The 22100-nt window shown below is 43.7% G+C and overlaps 3 protein-coding genes across 4 annotated transcripts in view; 2 read left to right on the top strand and 1 right to left on the bottom strand.

Annotated features, from left to right (window-relative positions):
- Window positions 1-9987, bottom strand: part of LOC100113985 (transcription factor Sox-2) — a 306878-nt gene extending 296891 nt beyond the window's left edge. The window contains exon 1 of one of the 2 annotated variants that reach the window (XR_004345063.1): window positions 9741-9987. The gene's annotated coding sequence lies outside the window, so the exon portion shown is untranslated. The remainder of the gene's footprint in view (window positions 1-9740) is intronic. The other variant, XR_004227827.2, reaches the window with a different exon arrangement.
- LOC100678016 (loricrin-like) lies at window positions 558-3712 on the top strand. The gene is made up of 4 exons (XM_003426474.4): window positions 558-672; window positions 750-863; window positions 942-3288; window positions 3405-3712. Exons 2-4 carry the CDS (start codon window positions 758-760, stop codon window positions 3412-3414), a joined length of 2463 nt encoding a protein of 820 aa, XP_003426522.1. The 5' UTR covers window positions 558-672; window positions 750-757; the 3' UTR covers window positions 3415-3712.
- A 7989-nt stretch (window positions 9988-17976) lies between the features above and the next one.
- LOC100122340 (loricrin) lies at window positions 17977-20177 on the top strand. Its single transcript, XM_001607375.4, has 2 exons — window positions 17977-18065; window positions 18466-20177. Exons 1-2 carry the CDS (start codon window positions 18048-18050, stop codon window positions 19060-19062), a joined length of 615 nt encoding a protein of 204 aa, XP_001607425.1. The 5' UTR covers window positions 17977-18047; the 3' UTR covers window positions 19063-20177.
- Window positions 20178-22100: the final 1923 nt, after the last annotated feature.

A 22100-nucleotide genomic window follows, 5' to 3' on the forward strand; every position in this document is an offset into this window, starting at 1 on the left:
GCGCATCTGTGTGCGTGTGCCTGTACACACGCATACGAGAGAGCCTCTCGAGTCCACCTTTCACTGGCGGAAGTGAAGCATCTGCGGAGCAGGTCATAATCGTACAATGCAGCTTCTCTCGCATCCGAAGATGCGAGCCTGGATCGAGGATGTGCTTGAACTTTCTTGTCATTGTCGTTTTCAAGGAGAAATTAGCATGTTACACTATGAATGGATCGACATTTTTTCGCAGTGCGATGCTTTTCTATTGCGCGGCTAGTGAAATTGAATCGGCATGAATATGGAGTTCGGAACGATAAAATAAGGATGGCTAAGTCGTTGGAATACAATTACGGTAGATAAAGGGCAAGGAAGCTATAAATCAGTTGGAACAGTCGTTCGTATGCAAATGTGTTGATATCCAAGGCACGTACGCGATTCGTCATTCGTTTAAAGCCGAATATTGAATGGAAAACCATTAAAAAATCTGATAATCGCGGGGTATGAAGCGTTTATCAATTCTTTTATTGGCGCATAAATCAGAATACGGGGACCGTCAACGCGTATAAATACTAACAACGACACTTCTCAACCACAGTAGGTGAAGAGGTGTTCGCTGCGTTTAACAATCCAGTTCTCAATAGTTTAGTTGCACAGGGCAGTCATTTTTCGAAAAAATTCGTAGTGACTTAGGTAGGTATATATTGCAACAATCGTAAAAGTTAAGAAAATTTGCTCGAAATTTTAGTTATCTCAAAATAATGTTTCAGGCATTAAGATGTCTGCGAACATCCTATCCTTCGCATATTTCATACTATTCGTTTCTATATCAACGGCGGAAGTAGCAAAGAATTATGATATTTCTCAAGATGGAAGCTTGACAGGTACACACTCGCATCCTATATATTTTAAAAAGTGAATATTACTAATAACTTAATAACTTACGCCTATTATTGGTCAAGGTACTCAAGAAATCATCACCAACTCGGTACAAGGACACAACATATCGCCAGCTCAACTGCATAAGTTAGCTTTAGGCCTACCTCAGTCACATGGTCGTGCAGGTTCACTATCTCACTCAGGCTCACACAGTTCGAATGTCAAACATGAAGCCTCTCACTCACATAAGGGAGGTTTAAACTTTGACTTCAACAAATATGGACAGGGTGGACAAAGTGGGCAGAATTCGCACGGGCTGAAGGGATTGTTACCTCATTCTGGATCGGGCAGTTCAAAAGTCAATCATGAAAGTTCTCATAGCCATAATGGAGGACTGAGGTTCAACTTCAATAAATACGGAAACAAAGAGCAAGGAAATGGTTTAGGCGGCGCTAGCAAAGGCATAGGAGGAGAAATTGGACTCGGCGGTGGTCTAAAAATCGAAGGATCTAAAGGCTCAAAATCTAAAATAGGAGGCGGTCGATTACTTAGCGGTGGAGTTGGCGTTGGTCTGAATATCAAGGGCTCTAAAGACTCCAAATCTAAAATAGGTGGTGGCCGATTACACGGTGGTGGAGTGGGAGCTGGTCTAAGCATCATGGGCTCTAAAGGCACCGAATCTCAAAAAGGAGCTGGTTTTTCTCTCGGTGGTGGATTTGGTGGTGGTCTGAACATCCTTGGATTCAAAGGCTCGAACTCTCAAAAAGAAGGCGGCCTTTCACTAGGCGGTGGAAAGGGTGGAAGTCTAAATATCCAAGGCTCGAAAAACTCTGAATCACAAAAAGGAGCTGGCCATTCTCTAGGTGGTGGATTTGGTGGTGGTCTGAACATCCAAGGATCGAAAGGCTGGAGCTATCAAAAAGAAAGCGGCCTTTCACTAGGCGGTGGAAAAGGTGGAAGCCTTAACATCCAAGGATCTAAAAACTCTGAATCTCAAAAAGGAGCTGGTTTTTCTCTCGGTGGTGGATTTGGTGGTGGTCTGAACATCCTTGGATCCAAAGGCTCGAACTCTCAAAAAGAAGGCGGCCTTTCACTAGGCGGTGGAAAGGGTGGAAGCCTAAATATTCAAGGATCTAAGACCTCGGAATCTCAAAAAGGAGCCGGCCATTCACTAGGAGGTGGTCTGAACATCCAAGGAACAAAAGGATCAAATAGCGGATCTAAAGGTTCTTCTAAAGATTCAGAATCGCAGAAAGGAGGTGGCCATAAACAGAGTGGAGGAATCAATGGAGGATTAAACATTCTTGGATCTAAAGACTCCGGTTCTAAAAAACAAAGCAGTAGTTCAAAAGACAGTAACTCAAGCAGTGGATCTCAAATAGGAAGCGGCCACAAACACAGTGGAGGAATCAGCGGTAGCTTGAACATCGAAGGATCAAAAGGCTTCAAACCTGGAAGTGGCCATTCACATAGTAGTAGCTCAAGCAATAAATCCCCAAGCTCTAGTTCTAAAAACAAAGGCGGTCAGAAACACAAAGGAGGTGTCAGTGGTGGCTTAAGCGTTGACGGATCTAAAGGCTCGGGTTCTGAGAAGGGAGGCAAGAATTCACAAAGCTCAAGCAGTGGATCCATTAGTTCTAGTTCTAGTTCAAGCTCTCGTCATAAAGGGGGTCACAAGCACGGTGGACACAAGCACGAAGGAGGTATCGGTGCCAGTATAGGAGGCATAACATCTAGTGTTGGCGGTGCCATTAGCGGTGTAAAAGATGCTGTGGTCGGAGTCAAGGATGCAGGCTTAAGCGGAGAAAAATTAAAGTGGGCATCAGCATCTGGCGCGCTATCAGGAGCAAGTAACTTAGTTGGTGGCACCTTAGACCCTTTGATTAGCGATAAAGTAAAGGTCTCTGGTAAAGTTGAAGGTAAAGGCAAAGGTAAAGGCAAAGGTAAAGGCAAAGGTAAAGGCAAAGGCAAAGGCAAGGGTAAAGGTAAAGGTGAAGGCAAAGGTGAAGGCAAAGATAAAGGTTCGGGATCTGCGGAATCAGCAAACACAGTGTCCTCGGCGTGGGCTAGTCTTACTGGTGGAATAAAAAATGCTGTAGGCGGAGCGAAAGATGCCGTTGTTGGTGCGAAAGATACAGCGTTAAATGGTGAAAAAACAAAGTTGGGCGTTGGCAAAGCATTGCTTAAAGGCGCTACTAATGTAGTAGATGGATTGATCAGCTCTAAAGATAGCGGTTCGAGTTCTGGAAGCGGTTCAAACAGTAAAGGATTAAATATCGGCCTGAATGTAGACCATGAGCATTCGCACAGTATCGATGGAAAACTTAGCAAATATCCTAAGGGCAAAGGATCTCAGTCTGGATCGCACAGCTTGAAACTTGGAGGTTCTCATTCGCACAACGGAGGACTTAGCTTTGGATTAAGCACAGGGTTAGTAAACGCTATATCGGAAAGAGTAAAAAGAGATGTTGCTTCCCAATCTTCTACAAATGAACCAGAAGTTAATGATATACAAGTTCAATCTGAGTCATTTGCATATTTTTCAGGGGTAATTAAATCGCATGTGTCACGGATCATCGACCTATTTTATAGCTTGCTAAAAAGCTGCCCACCTGGAGAAAACTGTCCTCTATCCTTAAGAGAAAAAATAAAAAGTGTTACAAACGGAATTACGGCTAAGGTAGGAAGTTTTGTTTCAGAATTGAGAGCCAAACTATTTTATCCCAAAGACAAAGGTCTACCTAGTGCACCTGTAAAATATTAGCAGTCTGGTGAACATTCTGTACAAAATAAATCGTAAACACTTTTTCTTTTTCTACTTAAATTATTACAAATAAATGCATGACAAAAAATATTGATTTTTTAATCCATTCATACTAAATTATTGTTTGTTATACTAACTATAAAAACCCCATACAACTTAATTTTACTGCCGACTAAACTATTAAATATACTCAATTAACCGCATAAATTGATCGCTTCATCGTAACATTGACATTTAATCCGTATAATATTTTGAAAGTTTAAAAAGTAATTGCTTTTACATTTTGTAATGGTCTGTTGATCAAGTGAAGACTCTAAAAATATTGATGTTTTTACTCATAAAAATAACCGTTAGCATTATTGAAACCGATGTAACAGTTGGTAACAAAAAAGTAGACTTGTTTGGACAGAGCAATATTTTAGAATTCTTATACAAATAATCATTTATAAGAGAATTTGATGTAATAGTTTGGAACACGCACGCCAGTCGAAAAAAAAATGCAGCATAAATGGTGTAATCAAAAACCGGGCAAACTAAACTGTTTTTTTCTACGTGCTATCCCGAAAGCTATTAGTTAATTTTTTTTCACGTTAAAAAAAACCATGGTTACGCTTAGTTTTCCAAACAACGTAGGAGGTCATTTTTCACATTTTCTTTCGTGCGTTAGATATTTCTCAAGAACTCATCACAATAATATTTCTCGAAGAGTCTTCTCAATATTGGTACAGTGAATAAAATAAAAGCTGCATTAAAAGTACAAATTTTAGAACACAAACATAAACTGAAACCATTTATCTTTTAAACCTCGCAACTCGTAATCGACTTACGGCTTAGTGATGAAAAACTACACTTTCACGTATGCTCTCTCAAGTCCCAATCAACAGTTCAACGATATTCCTCTTCCTTCTATATAAAGAGCTCAAAAAGTGCAAAAACTCGGAACGGAAAAATAGCTCTCAAGCCAAAGATTCGAGAGTAAGTGTACATGTAGCGAACGGAGAAACTCGATCGTAGCCCCGAGGAATGACCCCAGCAAAGGTCGTAGCGACCGAAGAAAGCGCGAGAGCGGAGTAGAGGATGCCTTCGCCTGCGCAGGCGAGCGAATCTCGCCGCGTCGATCTATGGCGCGGCCAACTATTTTCCGGGATGGCTGGTCAGACGGTTCTCCGGCCTTTTTCATCTGTTTCGTGTTTTCGTCTGTTACTGATGGCTTTACGACGAGGGGAAATTGCCTTGGAAAATTATACTTGGAAATTTTGTTTTGAGACGTTTCAATTTCGGATTCAAGCAGTTTCTGGAGACAAAGTGATTCATGCGGTGTATTTAATGTTGATAAATATGTAACATATATCATCGCGCAGTTTCAAAGATTTATCGGCCCATTTTAAAATTTCAATTTTTCAAACAAAGTGAAATTCTTGTTGACGAATGAAACGTACAGTTTTATGTTCACTCTGCTATAATATAATTTTAAATTTCAAACCGTATACGTTAAAAGGATCGCTAATTAACGATTCAGGCCGAAAAAAGAGAGGCGAGAGTGTGAGAATTTCCTTTTAATTCATCCGTTGCGAATCCGCGAGGAGAAACTTTCGTAAACTCACATAAACCATTTCGCCAGTTAAGGATACACCGAAAATTTGTCCATCGCCTTCGACGTCCACAGACAGCCTTGAAGCTCATTTGACCCCAATACGCGCAACACGTATGTACTACGAGTACGCAAGTGCACGCAGTTAAAAACAAAAGTACGAAGTGACATTGCATAAGATGAAGAGGCATCGATGTCGCGAGTTCTTAGCGAAAAAGAATAGCTGCTGTATTTTACAACGTAGCGATATGATTCTACGTTTCTTTTTCGAAAGAAAAGAAAGTCCCAGATTTTCTTTGGATAAGGCAAATTAGCAGTTAGTATTGAGAGAGAGAGAGAGGAAGGAAGTAGCGAGTGTTCATTTTTGGGCTCCGCGGAGTAAATTATGCTTTGAATGAATCCAAGTTTTGCTGAATACACTGATGAAGCTGGTTTTGTATTGTCAGAGTGAACCGAATGAATTTCATCAGAGCCAATTTAGATGTGATTGTAGTCTTCCTCACTTTAGGTATATCACGTACGCTGAATGCTCCGTTTCGTTATGCAAAGGTTGTTTCACGCTCCATAATTTTGTAGCTCTACACATCGTTCTCTCTTTCTCTCTCGGCCGTAAAACCTTTAAGACTGATTTTCTCAAGTTTCCCAAGTCGCAGCCGAGCAAATTAAGAAAAAAACTTATGTTCTCTTCACGCATGTAAATTTCGTAACGCGAAAGCCATATTCCTCGAATGAATCACGCTAAATTGTAAAGAACAAAAGATCCGGGAGGAAAAAAGCACTGAGCGCAATTTTAATCACTCATAATCGTAAACTAAGTAACGAGTTTCAAAAGTTTCGCTCGGCCCGACGGTAAACTTTTTCCCTCTACACACAATGATTTATTTTTAAAGTTCCACTTTCCAACTTGGCCAAGTCCCAAATCTTCCGCACGAATACGAATCTCGTTACGTGGGTATACACAAACGAAAATTTCGTAAAATCCAGTCTCGATATCGCGACTTCCCGAAAAGTGTCAAAACCGCTGCTTCATGCGAACAAAACCCGCGTGAGCGCAACACCTGTGCGCCGGTAACGATAGAAGAGTCTCCGACACGAGAAGCGAGTGCAATCTTCGCGCGAGATTAGGTGAGAATGCGGACGAAGACTATCCTACTCGGCTCGACATTATTACGGCGCTGTTAGGCAACGAACGGCTGCTATGCTCCTCGTAAAAAGTCGCGCCGGAGCTCTCGCGTAACCCAAACGCGGCTCGCGCGTAAAATCAAAATAAGGTCGCACGCCTTCTGGGAGGAAGAAGCAGTCGAGTCAAGTGCGCTTTCCTTTGTCGTCGCGTATAGAGGAGTGTGTACGGTGTAGTGGCGAAAAATCGACGTTTCCTAGAAATTCTTTGCAATGACGTTTCGCTGATCTCGAGTGGCTGAAGATGTCTCGTCGGCTTGTAATGTATGCGTATTATTAAAACACTCGAAAGAATCTAGACTGAGTCGTGAGGATCGTCAAATGCAGTGGACTTTCGCATGCTGAATAAAATTTGGAGAAATTAGAGGCCGCAATCTAAACTCGTTTCGAGCAAAAATTATGTAAAACACACGCCCGTGACTATGCAAATAATGCTAAGTATGAATTTACAACACTACCCAAAATTTCTCCGCAGATATGAGTTAACGCAATATTTAAAGCTCATTTTCAAAATCCTGTAAATTCAGCCTCGAAAGCGGAATTCCAGAAAAGGCCATCCTGGATCACACGTATATAAACGAGTCGAGACATCTCTCGCTGCGGCAACGATTACGGGGCCAGTCGTAAAGAAGGACCGCGAGATAACTGCCCATTATCCTCGCGAGTCACCTTCCCCCGCAAGGATGGGACCGACGCGTAATTTAATTTCTCTCTCGCGCGACGACGACGTCATCGCGGCTCCGAGGCAAGGTTGCTCTCTTCTCCACTTTTTTCCCGAAATTTTTCGACCAAGAGATCCGCATCAGAATAACATCGCGTTCCTTTCTCCTTTCACCTCAAAATCGACCTTTCGCCTTCATATGCGTGTTATGAACGAACCAGCGCTTTTATGCTGTGCTTAGCCTCGACTGGCCTTTCAAATTTTTACATTAGACTAAAAAAAACGAGTGTGTACGTGTCCGAGATAGTCTCGTTATATAGCCTAGAACGAAGTTTCTAAAAACGCCCGGCGTCCGGATGGCTCCAGTGCGCGAAAGTACTTTCTCGATTTCGAGTTACTTTTTTTGTAAATACTTGACTGAGCTCGGCTCGGATGTAAATGGGATGTTTGTAATATCTCGCGATGACTGAGATCGAGCGAATTTTAATTCAATCTTTACCGTAATTTATGGTGCGTCAAAGTGGAAAAAAATGTTGGCACTTTTTAGCACTTGTATAGAGACGTTGATCATATACAAATGAAACGATGGTATTTAATGAACGGTTTTGAAAAGAAGCGAGCAGTTTCGTATATATTATAGCGAATTATGTACGTTTAGCTTCTGATTGGCGTCATTACAGCTTGATTCGATTCATCGTTAACTGTATCGTATGATTAGTGGAAATGATGCGAATGTCATAATGATTCTGTAAAAAACTTAAAAAAAAAATAGCAGGCGATTCATAGAATTGTGTAGAACAAGAGAATTTCGTATCATTACCAATTTTCACAGCAAATTGGAAAAGTAATAAAATTGTTACACTTATTTATGCCTGTATAATGGTCGGGTATTACTTATAATTTGATACGCGCAGCAGACTGCAGATTAAAATCAATAACCCGCGCTTTAATAACGATGAATTAACGGTCATGCAAAACGTATACCCCACGAGCAAAAAACAAAAACATCCGTATACAATCGCGGCGTGTCGCGCAAATAAATAAGCCGAAGAAAAAAAGGTCATTATTTTCCAAATTAACTTTTAAAAGCCGTATTTGTTGCGCAACACAGCTCTGCGCCCCGGAAAATAGTCGCGAGAAAGGCGCAAAAAGAGCTTCTGCAACGAAAGCGCGATCGAGAATATACTGTCGCGCAATATTTTCATTCCCAATGTGTGTGTGTATGCGAGCACGCGACAAGACACACTACATAGTACATACTAAGCCCGAGCGACTTGCGTGACTAACCGGAAGAGTTTCTCCGAGTTTTCACATGCCGCGGTGATAATTACCTACATGGGAAGATGCGACTCGACTATGCGTCTGTCTGTCGCTGAGTAGCTGTATATGCTAAGGCTGCTCACCTTCGCTCAGGTCGCGAGAAGAAATGCGATTTTCTCGCGAACCGACGATGCAATTCACCGGAGGGATTTTATACGAAACGCGTCCGATAAAGTTTTTTTTTTCATTCGTTCCGCGTAGTTTCGCTACTCGTTCTTAATCGATCCCACGCAATCGTGCGAAAACTTTCTAGCAAAAAAAAGAATCGCATACATTTTCTCAAAGCTTGCAACCGTTCAGGATTATCCGTTATGACATGCAGACACGTATAGCTATAGATTGTGCGGACGACACACAGCGCACGTACGTCAGCGCATTATTGCATTTTCAGCGGCACCAGAATCGTTAGCGCGTCTATTCGTATACGCGGCGCGTGCTTTCGCTGCGTAATTCCCTCGGCGACAACAATGTGCGCTCGCCGCGCGTTAATCCGCTCGATTTTATCGCGGCGACGCGATATTGCCGCGAAAACTTTAACGCCACTCAAGTGGGTGTGAAAGTCGCGTAGTTTTCCGGCGCATCGCGAAGCCGAGATTTATGGACCGGGGCTATTGAGACGTTGTTTGTATTGGAATGACCTATTGTTGTGAGAATGTTTAAGCAAATGTTGCGAGACAGTGAGCCGATGATAACAAGCTCGAATACAACGTAATTCGCTGTGAAGTAGGTACTTGGATGAATTTTTTAAATGGGTATCATTAGACGTTTAATGCTACCGGGCAGAGATTTATCAATAGATAGGTGTTAATTAGACATAGATAATTGTAATAATTTTTTTCAAAGTCCTATCAATCACGATGGTACCTCTAGTTTTCTTTTACAGGTACAATCGGTCTCGCAGATCTAACGAAAGGAAATCCGCAGATTAACCAGTCAACAGCGAGACGCAAAACGAAACGCAAATTATAATGTCGGCGCGTAGCTCCAAGACGCAGGTGTATAACACAGTAACGAAATCCTTGGCTCATGTGGTAACCCAGTTTCGCGAGACGCGACCCGTATGTGTCAACGAGATGCGTCTACAGCTAAATTTGCGCACATCGGATGTTGTCAACAATGTTCTACCCATTTGTCGCAAACAAATATATTTTTTTTTAGCTCTTATAGAACAATTCATAATAATACCAAAAATAAACGAGTTATCTTGATTCGTTGCTTATCAAAATCAGCAATTCACTGCTGAGATAAAAGCCTCGTTCGGTTCTTCGAAGAGCATTACAATAACTTTTGAAACCAAACGAAACCGCCAGCTGAGAGTCTTGCAATAACACGCGCACGTCTCATACACTATACGCGGACTCACTAACCTCTCACTTTCGGTGCTTCAATTTTGCTCTCGAGTCGCCGACCATCTCCTAATTACAGAAAGTTCTGACCCACAGAACCTCTAGCAAGCTCAGCACCGTAGTCCGAACCAAATATCTCCTCGCCTCCGGAGCCTCATTATCATCATCGCAAAGAATTAGACGTCCCACTATCCACACCACTGGACTGTAATCCTTCGAGCGAGACAGCCTAATACAGCATCTTCTCCGCTACACGCATCGCTGCTGCTGCAGCTATGATTCCAAGAAATCGCCACCTCTCGGTTGTTACTTGCGCAACAGCGTCGAGAGCTGCGCTGCTCCGTTTCCCATAAGCAATTTGCGTAATCGCAAGAGAGATGGAGGGAGTCAGGTCGGGATGGCCAGCCAGGGCTTCCGTGTGTGACATAAGACGTTTATTAGGAAGATCGAGTACAGTCGACCTGCGCTGCTTATGGTCAGCCTGAAGATCGCTTTGCAACGCTACAGATTGAGATGAAACACTTTGAAATGACGATGGTCATGTTTTCGAAAAGCGTCGGGCTTATCATTGGTACTATAATTTTGGTAGGTATTAAAAAAAGGAATATTCATGTCACATTGACGTTTGCTTTCAGTATCGATCGAATACAGCAGAACTTCAAACAGACGAGATAAAAATTATCAGATTAATGTCAGTCAAATAGATTACCGGGGGTTCCCAAGAGCTATAAATAAATCACGCACAAGCCAAGTAAACCTGTCTGTATTTACACAAAAGGCTATGTAATCAAGCACAGTAGTTTAATTTGCCCACGGTAGCTCGTTTTCGCAAATAATTCAAAGGTTCTTCACCAGCATAACAATAATAATCATGGAGAATTAGCACATCGGTGTCAGGCGACGAGGCAAGGCACGCATTGACACCGCTCGAGCAAATATTTGACCGGGCAAACACTTTTACGGTCAACATATATGTTTGAGATAACTAGAAGCGGAATACGACCGCGGGTAATAAGGGAAGACTCGGTACACACGCAAGCAAGCTAGCCGCAAACGACTGCGTATACAGCGACTCAAGTGGTTTCGAGAAGTCAAACTTTATATTTGCCGCGCGCGCAATCGTTAGCTGCACTCGCACACGCGCAACCTATTCAATTATTCGAGACCGTCAGAAATTTTGCCGTTTTCTCGATTGGCCCCTATTAGAATTATGCAAAAACATATCTGCGCGGTGGTATTTCATAAGATGCGTTTTGAGCATTTTTTTTTTAAATAGCTAATTCGTAAAGAGCACGACTCAACGGGATATAAATACTATATAAGCATTGTATGCATTTGCCGTCGAGATCGACGCCATATAATACATTCACACAAAGACACGTACACGCAAGCAGAAGTGCATTAACGGTACCGGTCAGAGCAGCGCAAAGAGCCAAAGAGGAAGATACCTCCACGGATGCGACGAGGCGAAAGTTGAGCCCGAGGCCTCGAGAGACTGCGAATATATATATATATATATATATATATATATATATATATATATATATATATATATATATATATATATATATATATATATATATATATATATATATATATATATATATATATATATATATATATATATATATATATATATATATATATATATATATATATATATTAAAAAGATATTCCCTGTCTTCTCCCTCTGCTCGTTTCCTCTTCCATCGGTCGAGATGTGCACGCATATAATCGAAAGATTTTTTTTAATATCCGAGAGCCGCGTCAGTGTTTTGTAAGAAAAAGCGTTCATAAATTTCAGTCAGTTTCGATGAAAGAGAAATTTCAGAGCTTCATCGTTTTCCTTTATAAATTATGAATTTAGAAATGCTGGGAATTCATTATTTCAGCGTGTTTACAGTATATTTGATTATTTATTCGCAAAATTCATTATTTGATATTGACAATAATGTCAAGTTTAATTAAAACCGTTTAAAAACGTGTATAAATATCTTTCTAGGACACTAGCGAAACTGTGCACGTTTCGAGAAAGGCGTTTATTGACGTCGAAAAGAAGCCTTATTGACACCTCTCTTCTGTTCGTCTTCGCGCTTGGCCAATAATATTCAATATGTTACAGCTATGACACAATCGCGCTATCTCGTATATTACGATAGGATAATGTCCACTTTATTACCTAATTATAGACAGCTTAAAAATAAAAAAAGCCTAGTGTCATCGATACAGGCTATTATTGGTCGTGTAGACTTAATACGTAATATACCATATCTGCGATTCCCTGCAGAATACATTAAACATACTCTATTACGAAACCGGACGGTAAGGACCTGTCAAAATTAAGTTTAGCAAAAATTTGATTTCTTTATCAAGAGGTCAACGATCAAATAAAAAAAATCGATCGATCCGTTTTAGAGTTTGTAAGAACATCAATATTCATTGATGGGTTCAGTAGCCGGTTTTAGTACCAAGGCGTGACTGTATTCGCGTTATCGGATGCTCCCAGTAGTTACGGTAGCTGCAATAAAAGTTCCGATTCTCAGCGGGTCCCCAGAAATAAATTATGGTCTATACGTGTGTACTCGACGCTCCTATGCCCACCATAGAAACTTGAGCTCCTGTGAGTATACGGATTCAGCCGTAAATAACCGCGCAGTCGTTCGTATTGACAATCTACGTGATTTAAGACTGGGTGTGTACCATACAGACGTGCATTGCTGGGGGAAATTGATTACCCAAATCATCGTGTATAGATCGTAAAACGGGTGTGTGGAAGATGGGACGTTTTAATTACTCGGACTAGATACACTAAACTTCCAATCGAATTTCAGCCTGACAAAGGTATTCTCTTATACACATAACACAGATAATTGTAAATGAAAGCATATCCATAAAACAGAAAAACGATCCGACAGATACACACGTTCGGCTATAATTAGATTACCGCCAGAACTTTCCTTAAAAATTAATCAAATCAAGCGGTCGGGCGTTTACCCATCGGCTCTTTTCGAGTGTCATCCGAGACGACGGATCCGAGATAGGCCCAACTGGCGAAACGAAACGCTGTGATTTTCGAAATCCGCGTTAGGAAATGAAAGGCTCGATTAAAAACATTTGTTTCCATTACACAGATCGCTGCTACCGACATCAGCAGCTGCTCTAATGGGAGGATGTTCCACATTTATCAAGTGGCGTGCGTCGTCTCCACCGGCTCTTGAATAAATTATCCGCGAAGAAGTGAAAAGCTTGAGATTCCCGCATTAGCAAAAACATAATAAACTAGTTTCTGCTGACAGGCGCGAGGCACTTTTTTCGAGGCTACAGTCGCGGCGGTGATTCCTCAAATTAATTTAATTGCGAGGAAACAGCTGGTCTGTGTATATACGAGGGACTATTTGGGAGAAAGCTAGTTTTGCACAATATAACGAGCTGTACGACTACCAAGACCTGTTTCTAAATTTGACTGGCCTGGACGTATGCTACTTACGTCTCTTTTAATTTCCAGAATATATGCTCTCCGTTCATCTCGCTGACATTATCGCGGAGAAATATCCGAATTTTTTTGCGTGTCGGATAAATTGATGATCATGATCTACTAATAAAGCTTTTTTCCTTCTCGCTGTCAATTACAAAGTGTCGAGGACGTTTCAAAAGTATCATATGTAGATTATACATGATAAGAAAGATGACTTACTTTGTGCGGATTTTCACGATGCAGATGATGATATCATCAATGTATAAATTATTTATCTCGAATTTCTTCTACGCGTTTTTGCACTTCAGAGATCCCTCCGAACCCACCCACCGAAGTGAATGAATTGTGCCGAAGACTGAAGCACGCAAAACACGCAGAAAAAATAGAAGACGTTGGCATCCTGCATCTTCCGCTGCATTCCTTTTAGAGTAACCTCAGAGATACCTCCAAAGCTACTTACAAGTAAACGCAGAAAAATAACTGGAGCATGACTGTCTGCAGAGCATTTGCAGCAGATGTGAAAATCTGTGTACCTGTAATAATTCATTGCATTTAGTTTTTGAAATCATCAAAGTATACAAATGTTTTATTAACAGTCATAAATTTAACAGGGCCATCGAAAAAAAGATTCATGCAAGGAGGAATCTCTTCTAAGAAATAAGTCCAGGTACATCGTCGATTAAAAAAAGGGTAAAAAAAGTCAAGCATACTAGAAAGTGAAAACGATTCTCAAAAAAAAAATATTTGACGGATAATCAAGTACACGTGTCGGAGCTTTCGAAGGCACTCGAGATCTCGACGAGAAAATATGGGCCGATATTATACTTTATGCGGCGTCGGCTAGCGGTCCAACTCTCCAAATCTTTGTATTTCGAATTCGGAACGGTCCCGTTTTCGCTTTCGTTAGAGGCCAGCCGTATGCGTAAGCAGCCAGGAATCGCGGAATCGATTTTTAATTAATTTCGCTGATGGCGCTAGACTCGGCGCTCATCGCCTCGGGGCTATCTTCGAAAGGAGAAATATTTGCGCAGAGTGAAAACCCGGCGAATACAGCAACTGTGATTTTAACACGTTTTTAATAGTAGAAATTGATTGTTAGACTTGTTAACTTTTCCACGTATACAATGTTAAACATTTCAGTGGTGCATCTTGGACTAGCATTGTTAGAAATTGCGCATCGCGATGTCGCAAAACAATGGCGAGAAATACCGAAGATAAGCAAAACATACATTTTAAAAACTCGTCAAAAAATCTCACGCCGCTGTGATTGCTCGTAGCCCAGATGCATCGCGCGCATTACTCAAACAATTCCTCGCACAGCGGTTATTTCAAAAGTGAACAATTGTTCGCGCGCGATAAAGACTAGCCATCTCACCGTGAAACGTTCGCTCGTACGCCTTGCACGCCTGCACCTCTCGCGGATGTAAAGAGGCACAAAAGTATGCGGCATCGATAAATTAAGCCGATGATAGAGTGAGAAAAATGGAAAAAAGAAGTGCGCAGAGAAGCGTATGGGCAATTTTTTAGCGTCCGTTTATTTCACGCAGCGCGCGTGAGCTCTCGCAATACGCCGTAGGTCATCTATGTGACTTGCATAGTCAGCCTGCGGCGAGAGCCGCACTTGACGGTAAACATTATCGCGGGGAGATCTGCGGGTAGACGTGGTGGAGATTTTTTGTTCCAATAGGCCATTTAAACTGTGCTTGAGAAAAAAGGCTGCTCGTTAGTTGGAAAATGATGAAAATTAAAATTAACGTTTAAGTATATAACTATGTGTGCAATGATGATAAAAAGTGACAGTTTTTTTTTAAAGTGCATCGTTCATTACATTCAATAAGTTTCTTTTGGCGTGAAAAGTATATATATGGGCATTCGATGAGACGTATTACGTGGGCACTTGAAAGTGCCGCGAGAGCGAGCCTCTCGTATGATACAATGACACGGACGAGGCTGCACATATAAACGTACGCTTTTCTTCCTGTCGGGAATTTCTTTCCCCTTTCCGAGGCCCTCATCTTAATCCTCTGATGAATTCTAGAAATTTTGCAATTCTGATCTTACATGCTGCAAAAATAAAATGAATGAACAATGATATTTTAAAAGCAAAGCTTTGCATATAAAAAAAAACACAATCTCGTCACTAAAGAATAAAGAGGATTGTTTGTTTTTATTCCATCTTTTCATGGTCTGCTGGGTGGCTATCTGTAAAATAAGTTTAAATGGATTGAACGGCTGGAACGAAGGAAGAGTCTTGCGATGACTTCAAAAAGAATTTTACGATTGAAAGATCTCCTTTCACTCGTTAGTTACAAAACCAAAGAAATGCTACTCAAATTCAATAGTAAAAATTTCATTTTAGTTGTTATGTGACACAACGTTTTTGCAGAGGTGCAGCTTTGTTCAAATTCATTCCTTGTTATTAGATTCGTCGACCATCATAAATTGCTCGATCATTTCGAAAAATTAATAAAGTAAATCTCTATCGCTGATTAACTTCAAGCAGAGCCACACTCGGCCAACATCTATACAGCCGCAGAAGGATTGCAGCGAAGGAAGAGCAGTGCGACGACTCCGGAAGGATTTTACGATGGAAGAACCCCTTTCACTTGGTAGATACAGAGCCGAGAGATGTGCCGCCGAGACGCTTCGAACAGCTATAGTCAGTGATTCAATGGACTGTACACTTTTTGCAGTTTGCACATTCTTTTGAAGAAATTGTTGCCGAGCCAATGGTTATTTATTGCATTGCGCATCGTGAACAAACATAACGTTGAACTCTAATGCGACGAAGAATTTTTCAACCGTTTAGAAAATAGGAAGTATATGTTATTACAGCTCAATTACAAATTAATCACTCGTATCAATAAAAGTTCGCATGGCATGGTTTTAACACCTACGGAGTGGAGACGTGTACTTTCATAACGTACAGCTAAATATTCAAACGATGACTGCCTTTGAAATGCAAATCACTTTCACATCATATTTACCTAAATCCAATGACAGGCCAGTGATTTCAAATGCCTTCTTAGCATTGTAAATAGGATCATAAATGGCGGTGTCCCTCCTATGCACACAAAGGCCAATCGTAAACTGACTTTAATTGAATGTTGCGATGCGCCTGTGTCAATAGATTTATACTATGCTTTCTTTTTTCTGAGAATCGACTTGAATAAGGATAAAGGAATACGTTGTGCGGCCACGTTGAATACATATAAATTTAATTCTTCGAAACTCGATCCATTCAACGTCTAATTTCGTCTGACTTGGCTCTCTCTTTTGAGAGCGGGGCTAGTTCAAAATCAAATAATTCGCAAAACTTTATAAGGATGTGTGACAGGATAGATGATACCTCCTAAAATAACAGTCAATTTATGAATTTTGAGATCGGATCGCGCAGCAAAGTTTTGGCCTCCCATAACGAGAAACAAAAGTTAATTGAAGATGCAGCAGGTAGCTCGCCAAGCTTGGAGCGATTACGGCACACGCGCATAGCAACCGTTTTGAAATCACGTTACATTGGAGGGTTATGCTCTACACGCGTCTCCACTCGGTCGGTCAAGATGAAAGATAATACGCACACGCGCGCACGCATGCGGGAATTCGAGCACACGATCCATCCCCGTTTGCATAACGGTCTCTCGGCTTTTGAATTAGCCTTTTCGGCGACGAAATTGACGGTCGGGATGAAATTATGATTAATCGACTGCGGCGGAGAGTTACGACCGGGGATTGGGAGATACAGCGGTTATTTTCAATACGAATGCTGCCCTTCCACACACGCTGGATTTATCGAGAATTAATTCGAGAAAAATTTCGCCTTTAATTGCCCAGTTTGATTTCGTCGAGCGTACGCGAGTTACGAGTTCGAGTTGCACCGTGCGAGCTTCGCTGCGCAGTGCATTGATGAACCAAAGAAACACCTCTGCGGTTATTGTATAATGATTTTTATTCCTACCGACGACGATGAAAGTGGTGATTGTGAAAACTAATGATTGTTTTCATCTTGCATTTGATTATTGTTTAATAAAATCCCGACAAGCGTCACTATTCAATTAATCACGGGATTATCTCGATCAGTTAGCTACGAATTTCGAAGGAAAAAAAATAGAATCTTTGTTTTGCGCAAGCTAAGCAAACAACTTTACATAGACGAGTTCTGAATTAACAACTCAATGCCAATTGGCTGAAAATTCACGACGAATAGCAGTTCACAGAATTATCAGCAAGTGAAATAAAAAAGAAAAGATATTATCACAAGTTCATACACCAGCACTCATTCAATTACGAAACCATCAAACATCCGAAGAACCTCATCGACTACACTGCGATCGCGACCGCACGACACCGACTCGCGGTACATCTCTCCGAGAAACCAAGAAGACAAAATCCAACCAAACGCGAAACTTCCAAACACAGAAACAACGTCGTGGAGCCAGCAGCCGAGCCGGCAGCTCTTTCTCCCAAAGCGACACACCGTCGAATAAAAAAATAACGAGTCTAGGTCTAGGACGCAGCAGCAGCTGCCTCCCGAAAGTGTCGCAACGCTTGAGCCTCCGAATGTCCACAGCGTCGAGTTTCACGTGCGGCGAAGACGCTTTCGAGCTCGGTAGGAGGAGTATAATACACGTACGTACACGAGAGCGAGACAGCCGGGGAGAAAGAGAAAGAAAGAGAGAGAGAAGAGCGCGTCGAGGAGAGCTTTTACTCTCACTCCCGAGGGTCCCCCCGTCTCGGGGCCCGAGCTAGCCCCCACTGCCGACGAGCTCGACGCCGGCGCGCGTAGGGGTATAAAATACCCGGGTGCACCTTCCAAGGAGTCACAGAGCAGAGTGGCAACCGCAGCAGAAGCCAACATGAATCCTCTGATCGCGGTAAGCATCTTGTACTCTCTCACTATCGAGTTCTCCGTTACTCTCTTCAACGACGCGTCCAAGTGCTCTTTCGGCTTCCGATCTCTCGAATGTGTTTCTCGTGTCGGGATTGTCGCGCCGAAGATCGCTTTGGAAAGTGAAGAATAAGTTGGAAATCTCGATTCGGATAGCCGTCGAAAAGTCTTTATTTTTTCACTCGTCGCGCTCGAATGCAGCGTACGCGATCTTTGAGCTAATGCGTAACCGTGACTTTCTCTTCCGATCGGATACACGCCGGTAGATTCACCGCTTCCGCGTCAGCCTCCAGATACGTACACGCGCAGTTTTCGCTAATCGCAACCAATCACGTCTACTCGAAATCTCGCAGCAGATGAAATAACCAGAATCTTTGAATTTCCAGTGTTTGATCGTCGGTATGGCAGGGCTTGCCCTGGCCGAGCCTCCATCCGGCTACAACTACAACAGACCGAGCTTCGGCGGTAGCAGCGGCGGTGGTGGCTACTCCGGCGGTGGCGGCTACTCCGGCGGCGGTGGATTCGGCGGCGGCGGTGGCTACACCCAGGTCTCCTCCGGAGGCTACCAGTCCAGCGAGGGCGCCAACGTCGACCCCCAGCTCCTCGAGCAGCTGAAGGCCATCATCATCAAGGAGGAGGCCAGCAGCGGCGCCAGCAGCGGCGGCTACAGCAGCGGCGGTGGATATCCCAGCGGCGGTGGATACCCCAGTGGCGGACCTAGCTCGAGCTACGGTGCTCCTAGCTCCAGCTACGGACCCCCCAGCTCCAGCTACGGTGCCCCGAGCTTCGGAGGTGGCCGCGTCGTCGGAATCGACTTCGAGGGAATCCGCCAGGGTATTGAAGTCGCCCAGCTCCACCAAGTCAGCCAGGGATCCGGCGGTGGCTACCCCAGCGGACCCAGCGGCGGTGGATACCCCAGCGGACCCAGCGGCAGCTACGGCGCCCCCAGCAGGCCCAGCGGCAGCTACGGTGCCCCCTTCTAAGCGCAGCTAACTCCACAAGCCCGCGCGCCACCCGCTCCCTGGCAGAAGTTCGCTGGAATTGTGACACGCTCGCGAGTTGGTGACATCCGGCGCCGTGAACTTGAACACGCGGAGAACCGAACTCCTGCCAAGGACGCACACACAACCACAAGAAAGAAGAATTACGAGGGAGATAAAACGCGCCGCGACCGAGAGGCCGACGAGCTTCCCAAGTTCTCGACCGAGTGCTACGCTCCCGAGTGATCAAGATCAAGGGGGCGCGAAGAAGACACACAAACACGCGCACGCACACCTCGGGAAGTTTGGAAGAGCGTCGCTCTTGGCACCAGATCGATGGTTGCGCTTCGCCATGACCTCACGAGACGCTCGTTCGACGGGAGACATACTTGTGCGGCGGTGAAACGAGTCTCGTTCGAGAGGTCGACACCTCAGCATCATCTCAGAGGTGCCCAACAAGAAAGCCGCGAAAGACGAGGAGTCTATATCACACCATCCAGCCGCGGTCTCGTTCTAATCGCTCCGGAACGAGAGCCGCGCGCACAACTATTCGTAGATGCTAGTATAATACAGTCGCAGAGAGGAGGTCGCACGCTCGCAATAACGCTGCAGGATTTCAGCGGGCCAAGTTCAACACACACACTTACGCGGACGACGACGCGCAAACGAAGCCAATGAGAAACGGACGGAAGTCCGGAGGACAAAATGAAGACGGGGGGAGGAATTTACGATTATATTTTATACGATATGTACGTGATTCGCGCTTGCGAGCGCCTTGTAAATATACGAATTACACTCTCTCACATACACACACAGGCGCGCGCTGCCGACGTCGCGGCGTTCGCCGAGCTCGCAGCCGGTCGGCCCTCCGAAACTCACCACGGAGAGCAAGATCGTCTCCGCAAGCGCGCCCACGTATAACACACACGATCACGGAGGCCGGCCAGAGGCGAGCAGGCTCCGCGCGTCGAGCACGTGCTGAAACACAAGAGATACACTATATTTTTTTTACCTACTTTGTATAATGCTATTCTCTCCTTAACCACGCATTTTTTGTACTTGTATAAAGGCTTTTTTTGTAGAAAAATAAAAAAACGTCGCCACCGTTAAAAAAAACAGCATGGTCTTCTTTTCCCGCCCCTTCCCCCGCATCGTCGACGTGTAATATCGAGAGCCGCGCAGAAGAAAAAGAATCGCCTCCTCTTCCTCGCAACGACTTCCGCACACGATTTCACTCGAGCTCGTGTAACCTTTCCCTATTCTCCCGGCGCTATACTACGCACCAGCTTTCTCCGTTACGATCCTTCGCTTTTTTTCGCCTTTTTCACCTTCTCATCGAGAGCCTCAGCAGCAGCGGCTTTTCCTTTCCTTATCAGATGCGCCGCGGAGGATGACCCCGCGACGCTCTTTCCAATCCGTATCCTCGATAAATCAGCTTCTCTCGCGCGCTTTTCTCTTTCTATATCACCTCTCGATCGGCTGCGTCCAATCAACGACATTACGCCGGCGGCCGATGGCCGCGAGCACACGTAACCCCGGCGGCTAAAAATTTCTTCTCATCTCCGCGGTGTAGCTCACACCGTTCTCAGGTTCCTCTTCGCTGTACGGTATAGCTCACACACGAGCGCGGCGATGATTTTTCGGAGAGGAGAGCGGCGCCTTTCTCTCGCGTGTCCTTTCACTTGGCCAGGCTGCCGCCGCTGCCAGTGCCCCCGGGGCCAGAGAGTTCGCGCTACACGCGTATACACATAATAAGAGCTTCTCTCTGGACATGACGCAAATTCCGACTCTCGGCGAGCACGAGGAAAAGAAGTGGCCGCTCACAAAGGATGCGGATAGCTGGAGCGGGAGGTTTGCATCTGAGGCTTGTGAAACGCCGAGCCCGCGAGTGGTCAAGTTTCGAAAGTCGACTGAATTTCCGCGGGGTGAGAGGCTATCGCTCGGGGAGGATGGCTTCTCGCGTTGGTCGTTACACGCGTTACGTAAGATTTTCAGGGAAGAGATAACGACGATTTGCTTTGCCGCGCGAATGATTGATAAGGCACGAGGATCGATTAGTTTGTGAATCGATAGCACGGCTGAGTAGTTCCGGCAGCTAGCATCACTTATGTTAGTAAATTCGAAGTAATTAACCGATCGTTAATCATTCACTTCCCAACGGTGCGTAAAATTCGAGATTTTCTCTTAAACGCCGACTAATTACCCAGTAAGCACGCATAGTGTTATTCAATTCCGATGCATGTCCTATTGTGCTTTTTTTACATCCGCGCCACCGCGCGTGAACCGATGCAACAGAATCCAACTTTTGATGGTTAACTGCATATTACCTTCGTTTATTAACCATAAAGCGAAGAACGGGGTTTCCTCGCTCGGCAGTCAGTTGGGCACAAGAAAGTTGAGCAATTAATGACTTGCGCAGCGTAAGCCTTAGGGGCAATTAAAGCAGGATGAAATTGATGCCTCGGCTGCATTATGCGCAAATTAAATCATAGCTACTCTCGCGCGTTGGTAGAGACTCGACTGATGGAAAGTTCGTCGATTGCTCAAGAGGGGCCTTTATCGTCCCTTTTTCGACTTTTCAGATCACTTGAAGCTTCAAAACTATATTTGAATCGGGGACTAAAGCATGACGGATGACACGCGATCGTGATGTAAAATTCAGGCTTGCAACACCTTTATAAAGTGTTACGTTCGCCCCAATTTTTTTTTTATTTTTTTTTTGTTACATCAAACGAACAAAAAGATGTTTAAAACACGTATGTGAAATTTAGAGCAATAACGTACTTTGAAAGTTAACACTAAAACTACCGACACCTGTGTCTTGCCCAACCCGGTCTTTTCTACTCGAGGTATAATACAGTCTTAGCACACGTTGCGTTAAGTACTAATTCATGCATTATTACGAAAATATTGAGCACGAACAATTAACAAAAACTCACGCGAATAGTTGCAATTTGATCTCTAGCCCTCCCCTTATCCACTGAGCCCATCGAAAAAAAGCCTCAATCTCGAGCCGAACGAATAAGCGCTCGTAAAACCGT

This window comes from Nasonia vitripennis, chromosome 5, assembly GCF_009193385.2.
Source record: "Nasonia vitripennis strain AsymCx chromosome 5, Nvit_psr_1.1, whole genome shotgun sequence".
In the NCBI taxonomy this organism is placed as follows: domain Eukaryota; kingdom Metazoa; phylum Arthropoda; class Insecta; order Hymenoptera; family Pteromalidae; genus Nasonia; species Nasonia vitripennis.

Excerpts from the sequence above, each read along its gene's own strand:
- LOC100678016 (XM_003426474.4), top strand. The coding sequence starts at position 758 with ATGTCTGCGAACATCCTATCCTTCGCATATTTCATACTATTCGTTTCT. Across the intron at positions 864-941 it reads TCAAGATGGAAGCTTGACAG|GTACTCAAGAAATCATCACC; the intron begins GTACACACTCGC and ends TTATTGGTCAAG.